This window comes from Peromyscus eremicus, chromosome 6, assembly GCF_949786415.1.
Source record: "Peromyscus eremicus chromosome 6, PerEre_H2_v1, whole genome shotgun sequence".
NCBI lineage: Eukaryota > Metazoa > Chordata > Mammalia > Rodentia > Cricetidae > Peromyscus > Peromyscus eremicus.
The window spans coordinates 5,050,241-5,074,594 of NC_081421.1; the positions used below are offsets into that span (position 1 = coordinate 5,050,241).

General features: G+C 38.8%; 1 protein-coding gene across 1 annotated transcript in view; it reads left to right on the plus strand.

Annotated features, from left to right (window-relative positions):
• The first annotated feature begins 3,684 nt into the window (after positions 1–3,684).
• Slc7a11 (solute carrier family 7 member 11) overlaps positions 3,685–24,354 on the plus strand; it is a 74,252-nt gene continuing 53,582 nt past the window's right edge. Inside the window, exons 1-5 of the mRNA XM_059264665.1 lie at positions 3,685–4,250; positions 8,462–8,588; positions 11,994–12,109; positions 20,298–20,423; positions 24,193–24,292. Coding sequence (XP_059120648.1) covers positions 3,974–4,250; positions 8,462–8,588; positions 11,994–12,109; positions 20,298–20,423; positions 24,193–24,292 — 746 coding nt within the window. The 5' untranslated portion in view covers positions 3,685–3,973. The remainder of the gene's footprint in view (positions 4,251–8,461; positions 8,589–11,993; positions 12,110–20,297; positions 20,424–24,192; positions 24,293–24,354) is intronic.

Here is a 24,354-nt window from a genome sequence, read left to right on the forward strand (position 1 = left end):
AAGCGGCTTTAGAAATAGATTAATGAGCAGCTATGGGTGTATTTTAATAAAACTTTATTTGTAAAAATCCCTACTACAAGCCATTGCAATGGTTTTGTATTCTTTCATCCTGACTGCAGTCCAGATGCTGCCAGACGAACAGCTGAAAATTGTACAGAAGCTAAGATGGAGCTTTGCCTTTGAAAAGGTTGTAACACATGTGCACACACATACATAAGTGAAGAATAAAGTACAGAGAAAAAGAATGAGCATAAACCCTAAAATAATTATTACTTGGCTATTTACAGAGGAAAAAAATGTTAGCTTTTGCACTACAGTGAGATGTACAAAAATCAGTTGAGCTTTTCTCTCTGCTCATTGCACTCAGTTTTTATTCTTTGAAGTGTCAATAATGATTTTGTTTCAAACATAACAAATCAAAAAATGTCTTATCTATTTTATGTTGAAGACTCTCCAAATTTATATACAAGAGAGTATATAATCTCTTTCTTATGGAAGTCATTTTATATTTAAATTTTACTTTAATTATATATTTTAAATTTTAAACACATTTCCACAACTGGAAACCACATCTGACTAATGGTTATCACATGGTGCAACCTGTTTCTAGAAGCTCTAATGAGGAGCCTTCACATTCATCCCCACTCTCCATGTGTGACTGATACTTGTGTGGGGCACCAGTCAGCATTCCTAGTAAGGAACCCCCAGTAGCTGATAGGATCAATGGAAGATCTTCAGGATTCAGCACCAGTCCAGTCTTCTTGGCAATGAAGACATAGTGCTGTGATGCTGGGACTGTAAGTATCTCCATTGGGACCTTTGCGACACAGCCAGTGACATGCTTGACATCCTTGTCATTACAACTACCAACAAATAAGAAAGGGTAATTCTAGTTCTACTTAGAAATATGTTAGCTCAGATCACATTCCAATACACTGTAGCTGGAAAAGTGATTGCGTGGTTGGCCACACCTAAATTATAAAGCTGTATTTGTACACATGGGGCCGACATCTTTAGCATAACATGTTAACTACCACAACACATGAGATACTTTTAGGAAACTGGGACCATCCTTGAGCATAGTAAACATTAAGTAAGTGTTCATCAATAATCTCTAAAATGCTCCAAATAGCACCAAAATCAGGAGAAAGACAATAAACTTATTTGCTTTGAATTTATTTTTATGACATATACATACTTGAAGACCAACCAAATTCTTAGATTATAAGGTTAACACTGGTGATTATAAAGCCTTGCTAACCTTAAAGGTAATTCAACACTTGCTTTGAAACCTGTATTTTTTTGTAAGCCTGTGGGTAGTTCAAAGAGATACACTAAGATTTTTATTAGCTATGTGCAGTTTTAAAGAAAGCTTCAGTCTTAGTCCTATATGAAAGAGTACCACCTTCTTGGCTATTAGTATAATTTCAGAATTTTTTCTCCACGAAAACCTATTAAAATTGCTAAGGAGGAGAATGCTATTTAAAATTGGAAGAACATTTTTCCTCTTTTGGAATATTTCCAGCATCCTGTCTGAATAGTACCCTAGTCTTACTTACTAGTCCAACCATTTATAATTTAGTCACCAAAGTGTGGTGCCCTGGTAGTTACAGGACACGGTTGCCTGGGGCTTAGTGCTCTGTTTTTAACTCTTATTTCTTAAGAATTAACATTCCCCTCTGAGGAGACAAAGCTTCCTACCCCTGCTTAAGTTCATTCATCAGGAGAATTATGTGAGTGGAAGTTCAGGGCAAGAACAGGAGAAATGGAACAGAGGGGAGAGAACCTTTGTTTCCTTTCCGAGGAATTTGGACAAGATTTAATAAGGACCATTACCCATTTACTATTTTTTGAAATACATAACAGCTGAGGAAAAGCATTAATTTGGAGTTTATAAAAATGCTGATTTGTATATCCAAAGCAAATTACACAAAATTGGGGTAGGTCATGTCAAAGGGAAATCATGTGGCCTCAGTTATTTGTGTGATGAGGCAATCATGTCATGCACATTTTCTCAGGTAAGGACTAACAGAAAGCTTCTGACATTTTCCAGGATTCCTTGCCAATGGTTATTTCCTGTGTCTGTCACCCCCGCTTCCTCCTCTCTCTCCCCTCCCCCACTTCCCTCCAGCCAGGTTATTTGCTGCCCCTATCACCCCCTACCCCTCTCTCCCCTTCAGCCAATCTTTCTTCCACAGAGATTTTCTGTGTGTTGTTTTTATTGAGAGATTCTAAAGCATATTTAATCATGGGTCTGAACATAGCTTCAGGATAGTGATGGCATCGGACTCCTCATTAAATTCAAACCACAGTGACCCAGAGCCAAAGCTGATATAGTTGAGATTCCTTTTCTCTTGGTATTTATTTGGCTTTTATAAGACACTTGGTTAGAAGCAGAAAGTTTCAAGTTTAAGTATTTACTTTTGATCTTTTCAATGTACACATTTTAGCCCTGGTTTGCAATCTTAATGCACTTTTATATGTTTAAATTTCTTTTTAACTGACAGACAAAAAAATGAAAGCTGTGTATATTATAATAGGGCGTTAGGTTTCAGGGCATGTGCACATTATGGAACGCTAAATCAGGTTAAATACCTCCATGTCCTCAAAATTTCATTATTTCCTAATGTTAAAAAAAAAAAACCATCCTTTTAGTTTTATGAAATGGACACTATACTTCTGTTACAGTCATCGAGAACTTACGGCTTTGAGCTAACTAAAGTTCAGTACTTGTTGATTTTACTCCATTTTAAATTATAATCATAATAGCTATGGATCCAAAAAAATACACCCTATAATTCCCTCACTTTCTCCAGCTCTTTTATTGTGAATTCCTTCTCAAGCTTTTGCTCTCTGCGTGCCTTCGTGCAATTACAAGTATTGCCTAAGATTCAGTCTTTTTTAATTTGATGGAGCAACATGCAAATGAAGGAGTCCTCCACTTCAGGAAATCACACTGTGCTGACAAGAATCAGAAAATGACTATTTTCCCCAGTCACTGTGATCTTTCAACTTCCCAAACTCAGATGGCGATCTTAAATACCAGTGTATTATAGGTCTTAAGAAATAATTGCGTCTGTTCATGTGGAGCTGCGTGCAGCCACGGCTCCAGAGTGCAGAAAGTTTCTAGCTTTGTAAATATTAGATGTGACAGTGTTGCTAGGAAACACACCCGGGAAGTAAGTAGAATACAAATTATGAAGTCTAAACTTTGCTATTGCAAACAGTGCAGTCCTAAGGCACCTTTCTATTGTCAAAACAGTTGGGCACACAACATTTTTATGCACGCGCCAAAGTTAAGAAGCAACTCCTTAAAATGAAGTAATTGTTTCCTGTTTCATTTTCCATTTTCTTTTCTCCCTGAGAGCTGAGTTGCTTAAAGTCACCACGACAAGTCTGTTCCCAGTTTACTTCTTTTGGATTGGCTAAGCCCCTCTTTAAGAGTATGCTTTGTTCAGGGAAATGCTTTGGGTCAGTTGAGCAACACACACCGCTACTGTTAAAAAAAAAAAAAAAAAAAAAAAAGCTGAGTAATGCTGGCGCTTTCTCAAGCTGGAGCTTTCTCATGTGGCTGATGCAAACCTGGAGAATTTGCATCATCATTGTAGCCCAGTAAGTTGGTGTGACAGGCGGTAGCATAAATAGGAGTCCAGGAGGAAGCTGAGCTGGTGTGTAATGATAGGGCAGCAGCCGCGGCTGCTGCAAACCGACTCCTGGAGCCGGTGCGGTGCCGCACAGGTGCTCCGAGGAATAAGAGGCATAATTAGATAGCCGGGAAGGCAAAAACACACCTCTGGGGTTTCACCTGTGGACATCAGAGTGCAGAGCCAGTCAGTGAAAGCAAAGAGGTAGCAGAGACTCAACAGTGATCAGTCACATCTAGAGAAACCAAAGTTGAAAGTTTTTGTTTTTGTTTTGTTTTGTTTTCCCTCCTGTTTTCTCTTTCACTCCCCTCCCCTGGCGTGACACTACCATGGTCAGAAAGCCAGTTGTGGCCACCATCTCCAAAGGAGGTTACCTGCAGGGCAATGTGAGCGGGAGGCTGCCCCCCATGGGGGGCCAAGAGCCACCGGGGCAGGAGAAGGTGGTTCTGAAAAAGAAGATCACTTTGCTGAGGGGGGTCTCCATCATCATCGGCACCGTCATCGGATCGGGCATCTTCATCTCCCCCAAGGGCATACTCCAGAGCACGGGCAGCGTGGGCATGTCCCTGGTTTTCTGGTCTGCCTGTGGAGTACTGTCACTTTTTGGTGAGTGCACTTCTTCTCTGGGGGTGTGGCTGTGTGGCTCTCTGGGAAAGCAAAGGGTTATTTCTGAGGAGTAAGTGAATGGCAAATGCTACAGGAAATGTTTTGAATTTTTGTTGTTGTTGTTCAGGTATGTGCACTACCCAAACACACGGTCCACTGTTGGCTTGGGCGGAATCCTCTCAGATTCTTTCCTTCAGGCTATACTCTTCTTTCCTGCCCGAGACGGACTCTTGTATGACTTTTCTCTGGTGTGATGAGAGCAAAAACTAACTTTGATGACCCAGAAAGCCAAACAAGCCCTCTCTGCCCAGGGTTTGGGCTTTGTGAGGCATGCTTAGAGCGTTGTGGCAGCTGGCTGGCTGGGTGGAACACCTGGGAGGTGCAGCCTGCATGGCCCTATTGACATGCAGAACTAGATGTTCAGAAGAGTGTCACAGACGTTTCATTAGCTTAACAAATGGGTGGCACTCTTTGCCTTTTTAATATTTTTAATTCATAGGCTTGTCCGTTCCTCATATTATGCAAAAGTCCTTGGAAAGGCAAGTGTTTGATGTGACTCAGTCTCTGTGAGTGGCACAACTTTTTCCCCTTATATTTTTTCTTAATACCTTTAAGAAAATTTCTCAGTATGAGTTTCCAGGCTTCACTTGGGTGTTAGTCTTCCCTCCTTGGATCTGTTTCCTTCATGTGTGATTTACTTGGTCTCTAGGGAAACGGATAATTTCTCCACTGAAATAATTTCTTTTACTGAAGTTCATCTGACCAGAACTGGTATTACTATTACTGGTTATTATTTTTCTCTTCAAAATTTGTTTCTTTGGTTTGAGGATTAATACTGTAGAGGAAATAATTGATCCTTGATCAGGAGGGCAAATCAACATAAAACTCCCCAAGTTCATTGTGAAGGTGACAAAATGGTGAACGGTCATTTTTATTTTTTTATTTGATTTATACTTTGGTCCCAAAGTAGCCCACACTTCAAAATTACTTTGTTACTCTGGGGCCAAGTGCTAACTCTTGCTCCATTCATTCTTTCTGCTTAGGTCTTGTGATATTTTAAATCACTGTTTGGGGAGAGTTACCTACTCAATATATCTGTTTCTAGGATGGAGGCATTTCAAATAATTTTGAAAGCAAACTTACTATAGAAAGATCTATTGAGGAATTACTTTAAGAATCTGGAAAACTTGGTGACATAATTTATGTGAATAGATTGTGCTTGATGAAATGTTTGGTGACAGCTGTGTGCTGTCCCTTTCCAGTTCTCTTCATTCCTGGGAGTAATACAGTTATCAAAAACTCCAGCAGAATCCTTACCATTATTAATATTAAAGTGGTTCTGGCAAATGCAGGTACAGATAAGCAAGGAGAAACTCAGTTGTTGATCTTAAGTGACAGTGTACCCCCAGGCTTTCATTATCTTACAGTACTTGATCTATTTAGAATAAATCAATATCTAATCAGAAAAACTACAACCAGTTTCTCAGACTTTGCATACTTCTACACTGGCAGCTCACACTGTGTGATTTGATTTTCACACATAATCAATGGTCATTCAGATGCTGTAAAATAAATTACCTTGAATGTTGAGCTAGTTAAAGACACATTGACTTGTATGGTGAAAATATGCTTGTATATAAGTCTGTCATGCTTAATGGAAACTATGGAGAGCAGCTGAGGGGGTGTAATGTGAGCTGGGGTGGACGTTTGAGCTCTAACTTCAGAGATGTGCTCTCATATCGTTTCCACTTAAATTACTGGGAGCTTTTTTGGCATAAAGTCTTCACAAATAGGAAGCAATCGAGGTATAAGGAGAAAATTCTTCTTTTACTTAAAGCTCTAGAATTCAGAAAATACAAATCTAGAATGTGGACCAAGAGAGTCCCCAACTTAAGGTAGTCCATAATATGATTTTTTTTTTTTTTACCTTCCAGTGGTAGGTGATAAGAGTTTGTTTATCAATAAATTACTTGAGATATTTTAACACTTACAAAATGAACTTTTCGTAGGATGATTTTGTCTAGCTCAAAGCAAATGTGTAGGATGGTGCCTAGGCTATGTTTGGCCAATGAAGTTCCCACTGACTAGTGTTTTGAATGTTTTGGGGGACACAGTCACCCTCTGTGAGGGGAGCAGCATCTGTATTTGGTTTACAACTTTTTGAGCACTGAGGTCAACACATGGACTTTTATAGCCTGCTTTGAACTTCTTTTCATCTGGGCACATAGTTATGGAGCTTGAGACCTTTCAATGAAAATTCCATTCTCCCAGAACTCAATTTAAATCTGGGGCAAAGTGTACAGAGGTCTGGGTATTGATTCCCTCACAGTAAATTCCAAAGTGCTGAAGACTCTTTCCAATAACTAGGTTATATTGGTTGCTTTTCTGGACAATGTACCAACATGATGACGACTTTTTCAGAAGAAGTTTACTAGAGCTAGTTACCTTTAATTCTAAATTAATTAAATACTCCAGAAGTTCTTAAATAGGTACCTGCAAGCTCACCACTTTAGCACCTGTTGGCATTAAATGGCAGTAGAGCTGCTTGGGTTGTCCTTTGGGATGGAGTCTGGACTCTGAGAATGCGTTGAGGTGTGGTCTTTGAGTCTTTCCTTATTTGTTCACTCTTTACTTTAAAAAAATTCCCCAAGTGACTCTGAGATAATGCTCAATTCAGGGATCAGGTAAGTGATACTCAGACTTCACTAAATTTCCAAATTATATTTATTTTGGGTGTTCTATAGGAGATGCTGCTGCTCAGTGATTACTTTCCACATGTGGAGCCTCTTTAGGTGCTTGGGCAGAAACCATGTTACCTTTGAGCACTAAGCAATGGATTCAGAGTTGTTGGTTTTTTTTTCTTTATTTTTTGATAAAAGTAAGATTTTTTTTTTTTTTCCGAGACAGGGTTTCTCTGTGTAGCTTTGCGCCTTTCCTGGAACTCACTTGGTAGCCCAGGCCGGCCTCGAACTCACAGAGATCCCCCTGGCCCTGCCTCCCGAGTGCTGGGATTAAAGGCATGCGCCGCCACTACCGCCTGGCAAGATTTATTTTTTATTTCCTTCATAATTAACTAGGAACTAGTTGATAAATATAGTGATATCATCAATGTGGCAGATGTGGCATTTGCTGTGTCAGAATCAGTGCTTCCTGTGGTACACTTTACCACCTTTATATGCACAAGTCTTTTTTGAGATGAAAATCCATTTTTTTTTCACTTCAAAGGGGATGAAAATTAGAATTTGGGGAGTTTAAATAGCTTCCTCAATCCCATCTGAGTATTATTTCTAAGCACAACTTAGTTTATAATTGATTTTACATTACATACATGACTGTACATATGGAATCTCATAAAACAGATGTTCTTTCAACTTCCTGGGTGTTCATTTTGAAAACATTCATAATAACCATTTCTGAGACGAGAACAACCAAATCAAGATTCATTTTGCTGACAAGACGTATTCTCTCAATTAACTGAAATCTCCCAAGGCATGCAGTCCCATTCTTTCCCAAAGAACAGATGACCCATGTTTTGATATGCCACAGAAACATGATTTATTAAAATTTATTGAATACCATAGTGATGTCAGTTTGAGTACATAACTTCTCTGAGCACGAAGTGGTGTTGTTAGTCAAAGAATAGGTCAGTGTCACTGACATCCGCCTTGTCTTTTCCCTCTGCCCTCTGGTTTCTGACCACACATTCACAACCACAATTGTAGTTGCCATTTCGAATGAAATTCCTTTCCTTACATTGATTTTCATTTCCTTTTATTTGATTTTTCTGTCTATGGGTATTTTACCTGTATACATGTACAACATACTTGTTTGGTGCTGGAGGAGGCCAGAGGAGGGCATTGAATCACCTGGAACTAGAGACACAGACGGGTGGGTGTGAGTCACCATGTGGATGCTGAGGGTTGAGTTTGGATCTTCTGGAAGAGCAGCCAGTGCTCTGAGCCATCTTTCCAGTCTTTGGCTTTTCTTTTTTCTTTTTTTCTTAGCATGAGGCAGGTCTCAAGTGTGAAGAAGTTAAAAGAGGAACTTGGTGGGTCTCAGTTATGAGATAATGACTATTCTCATGAAGAAGGTCATTCTGGCCAAAAGAAGTAGCCACATGACATGTAACCCAAATACTGCTGTATGGATTTCGTTACAAGACTGCTTGATTATATGTCAAATTTGTGCCTTTTTATTATAACCGTTCACAGGAGCCTTGTCCTATGCTGAATTGGGTACGAGCATAAAGAAATCTGGTGGTCATTACACATACATTCTGGAGGTCTTTGGTCCTTTACTAGCTTTTGTCCGAGTCTGGGTGGAACTGCTCATAATACGGTAAGGATGTGGAAACAATTAAGGGAGAATAAGCCTATTCATTTCATCACTTTCCAGGATAATCTTGACTATTTTTAACTAACTACAAATGTGTGTCATGTGACTTTGTAGGAAACATGATAACCCTAAGGCATAAAAAAGTTTTCTTTAAGCTCCAATTTTAATTCATATATGTTTTTCTAGGAAAGGTATTTATTAGAGAGGATGTGAGACTTCAAAATCTACCTTGATGAACTGCACCTTTGACTGACCAGACACAATTTAATGTACCAAGAATTAGAGTTTTTTCTGATTGTTGATTATGTCATCAGGCCATTTAACTTTACTACTTGGGACTAAGAAATGTCTGTGCCAAAGAACTTAGGGTATTATCAAGTCTTATGCTTTACAGAAAGTTAAAAAAAAAAAAAACAAAGATCAAGTTGACATACCATGAGTGATTCATTTCCTCACATTAAACAAACCAGCGATCTGTAGTTGTGAAAATCTTTTGATTGCATTGCTGTAAGACTCCCTACCCCTTCCTGATTGTCTTGGCACTGAATAGCGCCAAGTCACTGTGAACAGCAAATTTCCTTCGACTTTGTGGGGAGTCTGTGATGTCACACCCGCAGCCTGTGTCACAGGTGTTTTGTGCTAACTGCTCCACAGGATGTGACTTGCACTTTCTGATCACAGAGCTCGGTAGGCATCATCAGGGAACCTTGCTCTCCCTGTAAACATAGGACACACGGTGCTGAAATCTCAGGTGAGGTTCCATTCTGCCATGAACACAAGTGACGAAGGCGGAGCTCTCAAGTGATCATTAGCAGGAACGATGGTTAATAACAAACTTCAGAGTGCTGCATGCTTCATATTGGTTATGACAGCTCATCGTTGCTGCTTAGCCATTGCTAGACTCAAATGATGATAAAGGAGTGTTTCCACTGTTTCCCTAAGATCCCCCTGTCTGGAATTTACTTCTCTATCCCCTCTGTCATCTTAGTCATAGGTACTCTTCAAAGTTTATCTTCACACCCTTTTCTTTTCTTCCTTCCTTCCTTCTTTCCTTTCTTTCTTTCTTTCTTTCTTTCTTTCTTTCTTTCTTTCTTTCTTTCTTTCTTTCTTTCTTTCTTTCTTTCTTTCTTTCTTTCTTCCTTTCTTTCTTTAAACAGTTAATTTCTGGTTTATCGCTAGTTTGTGGCATTTATTTTCATCTCCTAATTCTTCTGAAAACAAAAGTAGCCTCTAAATCCTATTTGACCTTAAACTCGTTACCTTGTATTTTATTTAATACTTTAGCTACTATGTTGTATTTTTCCCAATTCAAGTACTTGAGATCAGGTCTTACACCTTTTATAACTTTCATTCAATTTACATCGGCACCCTGTGTATCCTGGATATGAACTCTTTCTTAACGAGTGCCAGAAAGTCCAAAACCATGTTATTTTGAATGTGACAAACTCAGCATTGAAGTAAGAACACCTAGAATGCTGGCCTGTCAGGCTGTTGAGCTTCCCAGCCTGATGTCCTTCGACTTCACCCCATCTTCATCCATGCATTTGTTATGGAACTTTATCTAATTGCTCAATGTTGCTATTAGTGTGATCATTCCATTTGCAATGGACAGATACAGTGCCCGTTCATTAAGTATTCTTTCTGAAAATTGCTGCAAATGGTAAATTGCAAGATAAAGAGATCTAAATTGGAATGAGCCACATTTCCTGCTCCTAAACAGCTGATAATCAGATGTTACCTTAATTTTGAAAGAACTGAATCATGGTGTGTGTGTGTGTGTGTGTGTGTGTGTGTGTGTGTGTGTGTGTATGTGTGTGTGTAGCTAAATTACCTAAATAAATTCTAGAAGCTTTAAAATACATTTGTATTCCTTTTTGTCACACTGGACTCTCACTGCTGGGGTAGTCTTTCAAATAGACCAAATAACAAATGACATGAAGAAGGACTTGGTTCCCTAAGTACATAAATGCTTCTCTTCTATTAGTGATATGCATGATATCTAAATAGTAATAATTATGATCTCTAATGTTAAAGTTATACTATCAAATTAAGGCAGTATTGCCAGGAATAACCTGCAAAATGAGTTCAAGCACAGTCACCCAGCAGAACATGATGGGGACTTTAAAGTTAAGTTCAATAACTGATAAGTTTCTACTGTGTCACAGATGCTGTGCTAGCCACTGCACTGGGATAAGATTCTGATTAGCAACAGACACAGTCTTGTTCCCATAGAATTCAAAGTCAAGTGGAGAGAAAGAGTTTCAATCTGGGAATCATATTAAATAGAATAAAAACCCTCCTGTGATAAGCAGTGTGGAAGGGACAGGCTTGGTGCTGTGTAAGAGTACACTTAGACAGATCTGACCCAGGCATAGGGTTGAGGACACTTCTCGGGACCAAGACTGAATGGAAAAACAAATTACAAAAAGTAGCTATTTGATGTTGATTGCACGTGTAGAGCAATCGAGCTGCCCTACATGTGCTGCTCACGGCAGAAGCAAAGGCGACTGTTTGAAAAGGCTTTGGGCAGAGGCGATTCAGATCTAGATCCCGGGAGGATGACAAGAGAAGAGGTAGGAAAGCTTGGACCCAAGTGCATGTGCAAGATCTGACCATGGCCAAAGCGTGTTTGAAGGAGCCGGAAATGTCACTACCAGATTTCATTTTACAAATCAAAGACTTTTATAAGTGATAGAGAGAAGCAAGAGCACCCCCTTTGGAGAAAAGAGAAAGGGGTCTCTAGGGAGAGAAGAAAGTTACGATGTTTGTGGTGCCGACTGGAGATAGCAGACCAAGACTGGAGACAGGTGATGGTGGTTGGTTTCTGGTAATCCAGGGATCAGGCCTGGGTGTTAGGTAACCACAAGAAGGAAGAGAAGCTGAAAGGGACTCTTACTTGAGATGTTTAGCAATTCTGTGGATTTCCTTGTGTGTGGCAACAATATGCAGTCATATTGAAGATGAAATGGAATATTCGTTTTTCCCTTTGAAGAAGTAAAGTGGGATGACTTATTGTCTGGGTTTCTGTCTTCTCAGGCTGGGATTTTGTCTTATTTTGTAATTCTCTCTATATAAATATTCTTCAGAAATTAAGAATATTCACTTAGCTTTGAGATTTCTTTTTACTAGAAAATTAAGAGTCAACATTAAATATTTAGACATATTTTGGCAATGAATATTTATAAATACTAATTTTCACAAAGATTTTTAAAAATTAGCCTTTATTGGTATAGACAATATTTCATTTGGAGTGTATGGCAACTTAATGAAATACAAAGTTCTAAGCATAAAAAATTTCTGTGTTAGATAGATTTCATATGTTAGATAGTAAGACCTGAAGATAAAAAAATTTTAGTGAAACTGTTACTTATTGTTTTCTGTAGTTAACCTCAATATATTATTTCTTAGGCCTGGAGCTACTGCTGTGATATCCCTGGCATTTGGACGCTACATTCTGGAACCGTTTTTTGTTCAATGTGAAATTCCTGAACTTGCAGTCAAGCTGGTAACAGCTGTGGGCATCAGTGAGTATTATAGCTATCACAGAAAATAAGAACACAATGTAACAAAGTGATTGGAGGCAAATTTTCTTTAGAATTTTTGCGTGGTATCCCCCAAATTGTGTTCTCTATGCTTACAAATCTGTGTTGGAAACTAGAGGCAAGAACACAAGATTTGAAGTGGCCTCTGCTGTTACAATGCATGCCAACTGTGTACTGGATCAACAGATGTGGGAGCTGATCTTTTAAAGTAGACAAATAAAAACTCCTTCCTTGGTAAAATATTAAATGGATAGTGTATCAGAAGACACTCTTACAGATGAAGAGCTATTCTAAGGAATTGTTTTTGAACTAGAAATTACCCTATGCTAGTGATCTATGAAATTGTTACTAGTGAATGGTCCTGGGGTTATGTTTATATGCTGGGTGTGTATGTTGTGTTTGTATTGTTTATAGTGATATATATGGCTGTCACCCTCAGTATTATCGTTTTCTCTCCCTATTTTTGGCCATGATAAGAATTTTCTCACAAGATTTGATAGTCGGTAGCCTTTCTCAGCTAGAAGATTTGTTTACAGGGTTGCAAATCAGGAAGTTGTCCATTTTTTTTTATTAATGAGCATAGAAATTGAAGAAACAGATGAAATGAAAAGAGGAGCATGCACAAGATTCCATAAGCAGTACAGAGCCAAATCTGATGGTCATTTCCTATAAAAATCTAGAATGTCATGGAAAAGGATAATAATTACAGATTGAATCATTGTTTTCTGAATCCTTATGATCATAACTGACTAAGTTTAACAACCCAGAGAATGGGTATATAGGAATAACTGAATTTCACACTCAAGGAGGACTGCTTACAGGGTTTCTCCACAGTGGCTTAATATAATGACACAATGCTAAATGTGCTTTTGACAGCAGATGCCCTGAGGGCTAGTCTGTAACAAAGTGTTACAAACATACATCTCTGGTATGACATACATGGATTTCTCAACTAAACAGCTTAATTCCAAACACACAGTTGTTCTCTGACATCTCCGCAAAGACAAAGAAAACGGCTGAAAAGTAGACGTTTTGGAGTTCTGGGCATTCAGATGTAGTTGTCTATGACATTCTTCCCTTTATAGACACCACAGATAGGAAACCTAAGAACAATTGACCTCACTTCTCTGCACCTCAGTATGTTCATCGGATAATTATGCCAGCATTGTGAGGGCTGTGAGGATTCAGCAGTATGTAGAGTATTAGTGACGATGCCTGCAACTTATTAAGAATGCAGGGCAAGCGATGAGTATTTATACTTCTGTGGAGAAATGTCACTGGGATTCCCCTGGGACCAGGGGCCTCCACAAGGCTACATCCCCAGCCCCTCAACAGCACTTAGGTTGCTTGTTTGTGCTCAGTAGCTATCTGTAACTGATTGACTTTATGAGAAGCCTAAGGATGTTTTTGTTTAAAATCTAGCAGAAATACTTGTAGTTTGTGACCTGTTAACCATAAGTTTTAGGAAGCTTCAGTTCTCAGGAAGCGGGGAGATTAGTGGAGTGAAACAGTCTGCTAGACAAGATGTTAGATCTGGCGCCATGAGCTTTTGTGGGGTGAGTCATCTTACACAATGGTTATAATTACTATAGACCAACAACCTGGAGTTGGAACAAAGTGTCCTGGTTTCTTGGTTATGTGATCTTGGTCTATTAAACTTACTTATGCTTGTTTTGTTGATTGATAAAATGCCTGTGAAATAATAATGTATCTTGAATGACTATAGAAATGTAAAATTGTATCAGAGTTTTAAGATCTTGAAGTGTTCCTTGCACATGGAAAGTTCTTGATGGTTCTGATATTGCACTAAAGGGTTAGACTAACAGCCATTTTTACATCCACCATATTGTCTTCCCTGAATGAGACCAAATCCCATCACAGTTGTTTAATGAAGACTGAGAAGAGAAAGAAGTTCTTAAAGTTAAAGAACTCTTTAGACTAACACTACATGTTATTAATTAAAAAGCATAATCAGAGATCTTAAAGCAAATCCTGATGCGCAGATATTTACAAATCCACAACTTTTACCTTCTTTGACCATGGAATTAGATAAACGATGATATGTTTGTATTTTTATTTTTATAAGTCTGAATGACTCTGTCATTAATCTCAATTTTGCTAACTCTTTTAAAGGAGACATTCATATTTGAGGGAACTAAAAATTTCAACCCCCCTAAAAAAATTTTAAAGCAATTGAAAGAAATAATCAGTAAGCTGTGTTTGGGCTCATATATTTGTAGTAGAGTTTGGTGGAGGAATGGTTAGAGAAGAGCCTGAAGGATTGATGGAACCTCTATGTTTCAGTTTATTTTTGCCATTAGCTAGAGTATTAGTGTGTAAATTCTGACATAAACTACAGATGCTGATCAGGGAACAAGTTCCTAAGCTCAGAAGTACTGAAAGAAAAACCCGAATATTCTCTTGAGTCAGTGGGAAGTCATTTAAGTCAATGGCTTAATTGGAAAAGTCAAACTGCCTTTAAGAGGAATTTAGCTTTAATGGAGCAACAGGGGGTGGAGACAGAGATAAAGAGTGATTTACCTGGGGGCAAATCTCTCAAATACTTTATTTTTCAAAGTGAATATAGGTGATGTTCTGCCTGTGACAGGGCGAGGTTGTGGAGATGTAGAAAATGGAGTTTAATTGCATGAATTACTTCCCGAGTTCCTAGAGGGAAATGAGGAATTTAAATCTCTAGTTAAGTATAGAAAAAGGTCAAACTTCAAAAGAGTTTCAACTGTTGTGAAATATTAACTAACCATTTGAAAAATACTAGCAGGGCAGGGGAGGGATTTATCTAAATGCTAATTTATCCATAATTTTCAAAGTATCCCACTCTGGCAAATAATAAAGATGAGATACTTGTGTTTATCCAAAAATCTGTCCATTTTAGCAAAAATGTTAGGCACATTGAAGTGTAACTGGAAAATCTTGTAAGTTCACTGGCTTATGTCCCTAAGCCCAATTCTGACATGATCAACACCCATCTATGGAAGCTCACCAGTTCCACTTCTTTTATAGTTTGAAGGGATAGGTATGAATATTCAGTATGTAAAATATTGAGCCTATTGTTACGGTCCCTCAAGCTGGACCCTAAAGAAGCACATTCTCAAATGGAATATTATCATTCCAACACTTTCTTCTTATGTGGCGAGCTGTACTCACATCTACCCTACTACATCTCTCCAAGTCTCATAGTCTTTGCTGGCTTACTTTACATAGATAAGAGTGGTGTTGTGCGGCTTCAACTTTGTGGAAGTAACTGGGAGGAACAACGAAAACGGCATTTATGTATCATTGTGAAGCATAGCTAGGGGCTGAGAAGATGGCTCCCTAGGTAAAGTGTCTGCTAAGCAAGCGCGAAGACCTGAGTTTCATCCCCAGCCTGTAAGTCCAGGGCTGAAGAATTAGACTGGACAGCCTCCAGGGCTAAATCAGTGAGCTCGAAGTTCAATGAGAGATCCTATCTCAAAAATAAAGTGGAGAGCAACTGAGAAAGACGGTCAACATCTGTCTCCGGCCTCTTAATGTGTATATGCACGTGCACACCTGCCCACACATGAAAACACGTACACACAGAGACAGACCAAATCAAACCACTCAACACTACAAATACTGTCATTTCTGTTTTGCTGGCACCTTCAGATTATATTGAAAATATATGACTAGCTTGTATTGGCAATTCAATCACAGCGTGTGTCTGTGGATGTCTTTAACTCTGAAACCTAGGTATTTTTACTCCTTTTCTCCATTAGCTAAATTACAACACAATAAAACTGACTCTTCAGTAGATGCACAGCAAGATATACATATCCTTCAGGAGGATGATAAAAAAAATGTGGGATTCAAATGTCCTGAGATCTTAAGACAAACATGAACCCTCCCAGAGAACCAAGAAAAAGAGATGTCACAAGCTGTAAAGAAACTGGTTATGCCAGGGAGCTCACACACATCTTTTGAGCTATTTCCTCATTGTGTCACCTGTGAGCTGGTGGTAAAGGCTTGAACTCAGAAGTTTACCTACCTGCCTTCTAATCTTATCTTAACACGTACTGCCTGTATATGAACACCAGCAAATTAAACAGAACCTAAAGTTTCACCTGTTTGTATGAAATACATGACTGATAACAGCAACCATGTCATAGAAATGTGAGGTTTAGTAAATATTATCCATGGAAATCTTTGCACCATGTCTGACATAAGATAATAGTTTACATTTTTGTGGTGCTGGCTGTGTTTATTCCCAACAGTGAGATCATAGATATGGAGTTGGCCAGCTGCCTTCTAAAGGTACTTTCTGAGATCAGTGCATCCCGGAAATGGATGCTGAGAGATAAAGGAACCCAGCAGCTGCTACGGGAAACAGTGGAGGCACCCACTTTATCTCATCATGTAGCATTCAAATATAGCATCTGTATGTTTTATCAGTTTAGCACCAAAGGCTCCAAAGCTGGAAGCCCGAAAGAATATAGCTTTAAGAGACAACCCAATAATCTGTTACCTCTCTTTTCAAAATGAAAGACAGAGGCGAATGATGGAGTGTGCAGAGAGAAATATTTGCTAGTCCTTAAATCATAGCATCAGTCCCTAAGATTTCCCCAAACATTCCTTTTAAATACAATTCCTTTCAAAAATGGGTTTCTTATCTCTAGGATTTATGGATATAGCTTTTCCTGCTACATTGTAGTTTCTAGGAAACTGCATCATAAATAAGTAAATAAAGCCCATGTACTGCTGAATTTTCATTTTGGTAAAAATTTGAAGTAAGCCCCCCCCCCCCCCCAATTTCCTCATGTGTGAAATTAACTGTTACTCAAAGGGAGTAGAACTCAGGCCAGAGTGCTGGCTCAGACTTCTTTTATTATTACAATATGCATAGATGGTACACATTCAAGGAGCAGATATGGTTTATGTCAGAAACTCAGAACACTCCTGTGTTTACTGAATCCCAAATCCCTATTCAGTGTTGTGGGAGAAGTAGCACATGCAGCCTTAAATCCCTCTGCATAGACGCAGGAGGAAGCAGCTGTTTTAGCAGCCCGAGAACCTCTTCTGGCTGCCCCATGGGCGACCTTGTTACTCACTGGACTCTACCTCCAGGTCACCGTGTTACACTCTCTGGAATATGGCATAGCTACTAATGAGTGTGATATTAGATGCCCACATAAAGCTGACTTGTGAGAAAAGTTTGAGGAAAGTCAGTCTTACTAAGAATTCTTCCCTCGCCTAAGGGGAAGGAAGCAAGGGGAAAGGGTCAACTCCTGAAGGTTGTTTGTTTGATCTGAGTCTTCTATTTGTCCAGGAAAAGTCTAGAAAATAGAGAATAATATTCCAGAGCCTCATTGTTGTTCCTGTTTCAATGGACGTCAAGCATTTAGAAGGCAAGAAGCCTTTTCTCAAATATGCACATGGTCAGGTGTTCTTCAAAGGAGAACATTTCTTCTTGTGCAGTGTGTCAGCCTCTCTAGTTCCCTCTTCCTCCTCTTCCCTTTCTCCCAGGGCCTCTTTTCTACTGTGGACCACCTGAGATAGGGCGGACACAGTGCTCCTTTCCTGCTGATCACAGCCAAGGCCAAGCTTTTTTCCACTTTCATGTCAAAGTTGGACCCCTTTAATTAAAAAAGTTATCATTCTCATGTGATAAGCCATTAATTGCACAAGAATTTGCATAGAGAAATGGATACCTATTCAATAAATTAAAGAGAAACAGAGTTGCATTTGATTATTTTGGATATGTAACGTCTCTGTATGCTTTGAAGACAGATACATTATTTTACTTTTTATCACTCCTGATAAAATAATGCCTTTGTGCACTGACAGTGGCTATATTTATTTCTTCATGTATTTGGCATCAGAGATAGATGAATTATGATGTCCCCCAGCTCAGGTCTTTCTGACCATTTGCATCATTATTTCTTTGACATACTTCATTATTGCCCCATTGCACTTTCAGTGGACTCTTCTGACCCCCATGTTTGTCTTCCTTTCAATAAGACTTAACTTACTGCTTCATTTACTGATTAAAATGTCTGTCTTCACTGAGGTATATTTGGCAAATAAAGTTGTGTTATTTTAGTCTGTGTAATGTGGTGACAATCTGCATATACCATGTGAACTGTTCCTAGTGAAGGCTTGTTCTTGTTTCTATCACGTCCCTCCATTACCTCTTTAGTTTTGGTTGCATGGAGGGAACATGTACACACATTTATGTACATAGTTTACTCATTGACTGGGGTCGCTACAATTCTATCCTCCGCAAAATTTGTTGAAATGTTGCCGTAAACTAAATTTCAAATTTGAAAATTTTTGATGTTCTGTCATCTATAGATAGTTGATATTATTTTATAACTATTTTTCAGACATCCTCTTTTCCCTGTCTTGGACTTTCTCATTGCCCCATGCGTACATCAATGACTCTGTGGGCCAGTAGCATGCTGTAAACACATTTTCATGTGATACATGATTGATTATATATTGACTTTAGATGGCTGTCCAAAATCATTAAAAGAATGTCCATTAATTAGGCTCTGTCTGGGTATAGATTGTTTTAATTTTTTTTAATTAGTTATTGTATGTTGGTAATATTTCAGCAATTCTTAATTAGGGAACTGAGGTCATGATTATAGTATACAAGGGATGCATGTTGACAACTCTTGACTCTACACAATTCCAATTTGAATGGTAAGAATTATGCTAGTGGATTTTTTTAAATTTCCTGAGAAATAATTTTATACATTTTAAAAAATCTTTGTTAAGGGAGAATACATCTTTACAAAAAGAAAGTTTATTGATGAAAACCATACATGTCCAGAATGAAATAGCTCTTAACTACGTTTGGATACACTGTGCCTATGTTTTTGGCAAAAACAGAAAGTTGAAATTCACTGTGTAGAATAACCCTAGACATTTCATCAGATAGTAAGAGCCTAGAATACCACCATTAAAACTGTTCATTAACATTTTTGATAACCCAGTTCACTCATTCATCCATTTATTCATACAACAAAAATATGTTAATTATCTACCTGGGCCAGGAATAGAGCTGATTACCTTTAATACCTGAATGAATTCTTCTGTCCTTGATGTGGATAGGGGTGGCTGCTTGGAAAACTGTCAATGGTATCATTAAGAAGAAGAAAGTCTTTTGGCTTCAGACCCATTGTATGTCCTAAGTTGAAAAGTTCCAAGACTTTCTTATCAAATAGCCAAATATATATTGAAAGCCAACACTTGCAGGGTAGTTAAAACTCACCCCTCATTATCTGTTTGGAAAGCAGGGAGGAAGTCCAAGAACAGTACTGTGTAGGGCTGGTCCTGATGGTGAAGAGCGAGACCTCAGACAGAGTACTTCTTACCCTTTCCCTAATCAAATATAGCACTATCATGACCCACTGGATGACTTCAGGATGAAATCCAACACTATCATGACCCTCTGGATGACTTCAGGATGAAATCCAACACTATCATGACCCTCTGGATGACTTCAGGATGAAATTCAACACTATCATGACCCACTGGATGACTTCAGGATGAAATCCAGCACTATCATGACCCACTGGATGACTTCAGGATGAAATTCAACACTATCATGACCCTCTGGATGACTTCAGGATGAAATCCAACACTATCATGACCCTCTGGATGACTTCAGGATGAAATTCAACACTATCATGACCCACTGGATGACTTCAGGATGAAATCCAGCACTATCATGACCCACTGGATGACTTCAGGATGAAATTCAACACTATCATGACCCACTGGATGACTTCAGGATGGAGTTCAACACTATCACAACCTGATGGATGACTTCAGAATGGAATTCCACACTATCATGACCCTCTGAATGTCCTCAGGATGAAGATATTTTACTTTATTGTTATTGCACAGCAATATATGTTCATTCTTACTAACATTCAAAGAGCAAAACAGGTTCTCTGACTGTGCAGGGGTTGTATCTAAGCTTTTCAGGCTTGAATGTATATCAAAGAGGAGTCTTAATGCAGGAGGGCCTAGATCTGGGGCAGAGCCTGGGATTCTGCTCTTCTTAGGTTCTGGTAGTTCATGCCAGCACTGCATGTCTATAGATCACATTTCGACTGACAAGGACCTAAGACATCATTGTGCTCATGGGGGTTTGCCTTTTGTAACTTGGTCTATTTGTTTGCAGCTGTGGTGATGGTCCTAAATAGCATGAGTGTCAGCTGGAGTGCCCGGATCCAGATTTTCCTAACCTTTTGCAAGCTCACAGCAATTCTGATAATTATAGTCCCTGGAGTTATACAGCTAATTAAAGGTATGGACTGAAAAGTAAATGCGTTTTAAACTGTGTATCTGCTTCTGGTCTCTTCTAACACTGACTTTCGCTTGTCTAGCAGAATCCTTAATTAGTCTTTGCTTGTGGAACTTAAACTCTGTACTGTCATCTAATTGATTTGAAAGGCTACACTGAGGGGAAGTCAGTATTTATAGTCGAATGGCAGCAAGAGAATTAAGAGTAGACCAAGCAACAAAAATAAGGTGTCTGAGAATTCTTTTGGTATAAATTAAAATTACTTGGAGTCAAAACCCAAAGTGAAAACAAACAAACAAACAAACAAAAACCAAAACACTTCCCCCCCCAAAACACACACACAAAATGAATTTGCTGTATAGCTTTAAGTACTGATCAATATATCGTTTATTTGTACTACAGAACTTTTCAGTAATAGTAACAAATGTGAAAGATAAAAGTATTTCTGGAAAATAACGGAGGATGACTAATAGTTCTTTATTTTCTCATTTGTATTTCCTTTCTCTGAGATTAGTGCTCACAGAAGAGCAGTGAGGTTTAAGAGTAACATTCCTAAAAACAGGATCTTTATGCGACAATGAAAGTGTTGCAAAAGCTTAGTTCTTATCGTTATATTATTTTCCCTGTACAATTTGCATTTCTGAAGAAATGGGGCAGCTTCTGGATGTATTGGTCATGGAGCTTCCCATTTTATAAGATAAGAATTTGAGGGACGCTATCACGGAGTTAGGGTTGGCCTAGTAATAATAGTATATGCGTTTGCTTAGATTTGGTGGAAATGGCTGGAAGAGAAAGAGGGCCCCAGGGGTTACTGAATTTGCCTCAGGAAACAATGGGAAATGATTAAGAGCAAATCAATGGGAAAGAGGTGATGTAGCATGTGGGCATGTTAAGTATTGTTTACATGAACATTGCCAGTTCCAGGAAAAGGCATTTCTAGAAGTTGAATGACCCTAAAGGAGGAGAATTATAACAACACGCAAGGAAGCCGCAAAGTTCAGTACAACCATTGCCACTGGCAGAGGCACCAAACACTGAAAACTTGGCCACTCGAGCTGGGAGAGGGAACTGTTCTTGTCCATTTAATCAGCCTAGTGGGCGATCTTAGAGTCCTGCCAGTAAAATGCTTTCATCAAATCCCAACACTTCAGCCCCAGAATAAACGCAATGCATCATTTGAACAGTAGAGCCGGTGTGGAGAAGATGTGGGCTTGCTATCCCGGTTCACCATGACCTCCGCACAGTTGGCCTGCTCACATTCCATTATGAATGGAGGCAAAATTGTCCACACCCTCAGTGCTTTTGTCTCCTGGGCTGACTTTCTAGTCTTCTGTAGAGAGCCTCTCCGATTCTGGAAAGGAACGGAAGGGTGAGTCACTAGCCCTTCTAGACATGGCTCTTTTCTGGCTTTTCCTTTTGGTGTAATGCCAGATATGATAGGTAGTTAGAGTCTGTCATTGGTTCTGACCCCTCACTTGTGTGTGTGTGTGTGTGTGTGTGTGTGTGTGTGTGCAAAGAGGGGCATGTTTATCAGTTGATACTGTAGTGCAAATTCCTTGAGAACAGAGACCATGATGAAACCCCCGATTCTTTCCTGTCAGTTACAGAACAGTGGTATTTTAATTATTGCTTATGGTATCTGGATCGTAGGTCTACCCTAATTCTTGCTTCTCACACAACAGAGAAATTCCCTGAGGATGTTACTGCATTTGAAGCATAGTTTAGTACTTTGGAGGCCAGACATATTTTTTTTATTACTACAAAATTTTATGAAATTAAGATTTTAAAATTTGTGACATAATCATTTAGTTTTTCCACATTTCTTTGAGACCCCAGGAAGAAAAAGACTTCAATGATAAATGTGTTATGTTTATTTCTACTTTAATCAGATCCTGATTTAGCTGGATATTGTGCATTCACTTATGAAGCCTGGAACTTCCCTTTGAATGTTTCTTTCATCTTCTCAAGGCCTGTGTTATGCATCCAAAAATACTCCTGAAGTTCAGAAACAATGTGCCTCTATTCGGCACTCTCAAAGTAGCTCACATGAAGAACTGTGGCTCAGTCTTTACAGTTTAGAACTTTTCTCTTATCCATTACTAATTGCTACACTCTGAAGGATATTCTCTCATTAGGCTAAGGAGACCACAGATCATAAAAGAATACCCAATAGATGTTTCTTTCTTTTAAAAAATATTTTATTTTTAAGTGTGTGTGTGTGTGTGTGTGTGTGTGTGTGTGTGTGTGTGTGTGTGTATTCACCCACATGTTTGTCTGTCTACAAATGGTCATGTGCACATGAACACAGGTGCCTGCCAAGGTCAGAAGAGGGCATCAGAAGCCCTGAAGCTGGAGCAACAGGTGATTGTAAGCTACCTGCTATGGATGCTGGAAACTGAATTCAGGTCCTCTATAAGAGTAGCACCTGCTTTTAAGTGCTGAGCAACCTCTCAATTCCCAACAGATGTTTCTTTTCTGAATCTCAGTGTGTAGATTTTCCTTTTATTAAGGCATAGACATGTTTCAGTAAAATGGCATTTCTAATTCACCCTGTCAAGTTTCCACAAAACTGTATTTAGAAGTTGCTTGCTTTGAGAAAAATATCACTCTTCGTGTAACACAACCATGTCCTTTTAGCCCCTATCTTCACATCCTATCACTATGAATACTGGGTCTCATGATGTGGGCAATAGCTGATATTTGACTTACAAGGGAGTGTTATATATCCATCATTCACCTTCTGCCCTCATGGCCCACTTTTGTTACTTACTCAGGGTCAATTTTAAACAGAGTCATTTCCTATTTGAGTACTCTCACTCAGTGTTTTTCTTTGGGGGTGGTAGATGACACAGATGCTTTTTTGTCCAATTTTGAATCTGTGCTTATTAACATAAATCTGATTTTGTAATCTCTTAAACTACCCAAAAGATTCAAAGTAAAAGGTACCCACTGTTCACAAAATAGAGAAAAAAAGTATGATGGACAAAAGTGTTCAGTTTACACATTGATGCCAAAGTTGGTAAAACTTGGTTTGGTTTTTGGTATAATTTCTTATTCATATTTTTAGAAGAAAATGGGGGCATGGACCAAGACAGTGTCAATAAGTATCTCTATAAAGAAAGCCCTTCGGGTTGAATGGCTTCTCACAGTTAATTACACTATGCTGCTGGGTGACATTGGCCATAGACACCCTTATATGAGTGGACATGGCTGTGCTCCAGGGAACCTTTATGTGAACAAGCCTTGCAGGTTTTGATGGTGGCTTTTGTCTGTAGCTTTCCCTGCTTTAGGAGGCAGGTGTCAAATGCACTACAGGGATAAACAGCAGGATGCTAAGTGCTATGAGAGGCAGTGCAGGTGTTTCTTGATGCCTCCTCACTCAACCAGGCTCTGAGATTTCTTTTCATCCCCTACCATGTTATACATTGTCTTCTAAGAATTTTGCCAAACTCTTAAAATTTCACTTTATGGAAGATGCTTTAGTCTACTGTCATGGTTAAAACAGAAGACACTCAAGCAAAGGGAATGGAGTTACCTATTTTAAGTGCTACTTTTATCCTGCTGGTCATCCACAAAAGAACTTTAAAGTGGTCTCGGTGACAAGTGTGCATTTGAGATTCCTGTCCTAGCTTGGGTGCAGTTTTAATGGATGGAGTTGGCTATGAATAGAGAATCAGAACAGAGTAGCTCATCTCCCAACCATGTATAGAGTTGGAATAAATAATAATCCGTTCTTTGCAAAGCTCTAAAAACCCTCAAATTCTAATTGCAGGGCAAACACAGCACTTTGAAGATGCATTTTCAGGAAGAGATGCAAATCTGATGGGGTTGCCCTTGGCTTTTTATTATGGGATGTATGCATATGCTGGTTGGTAAGTTGATATCTCCAGATGCTTTATTAAATTACTTAATTTGCCTTTTCTCTTGTTAATCT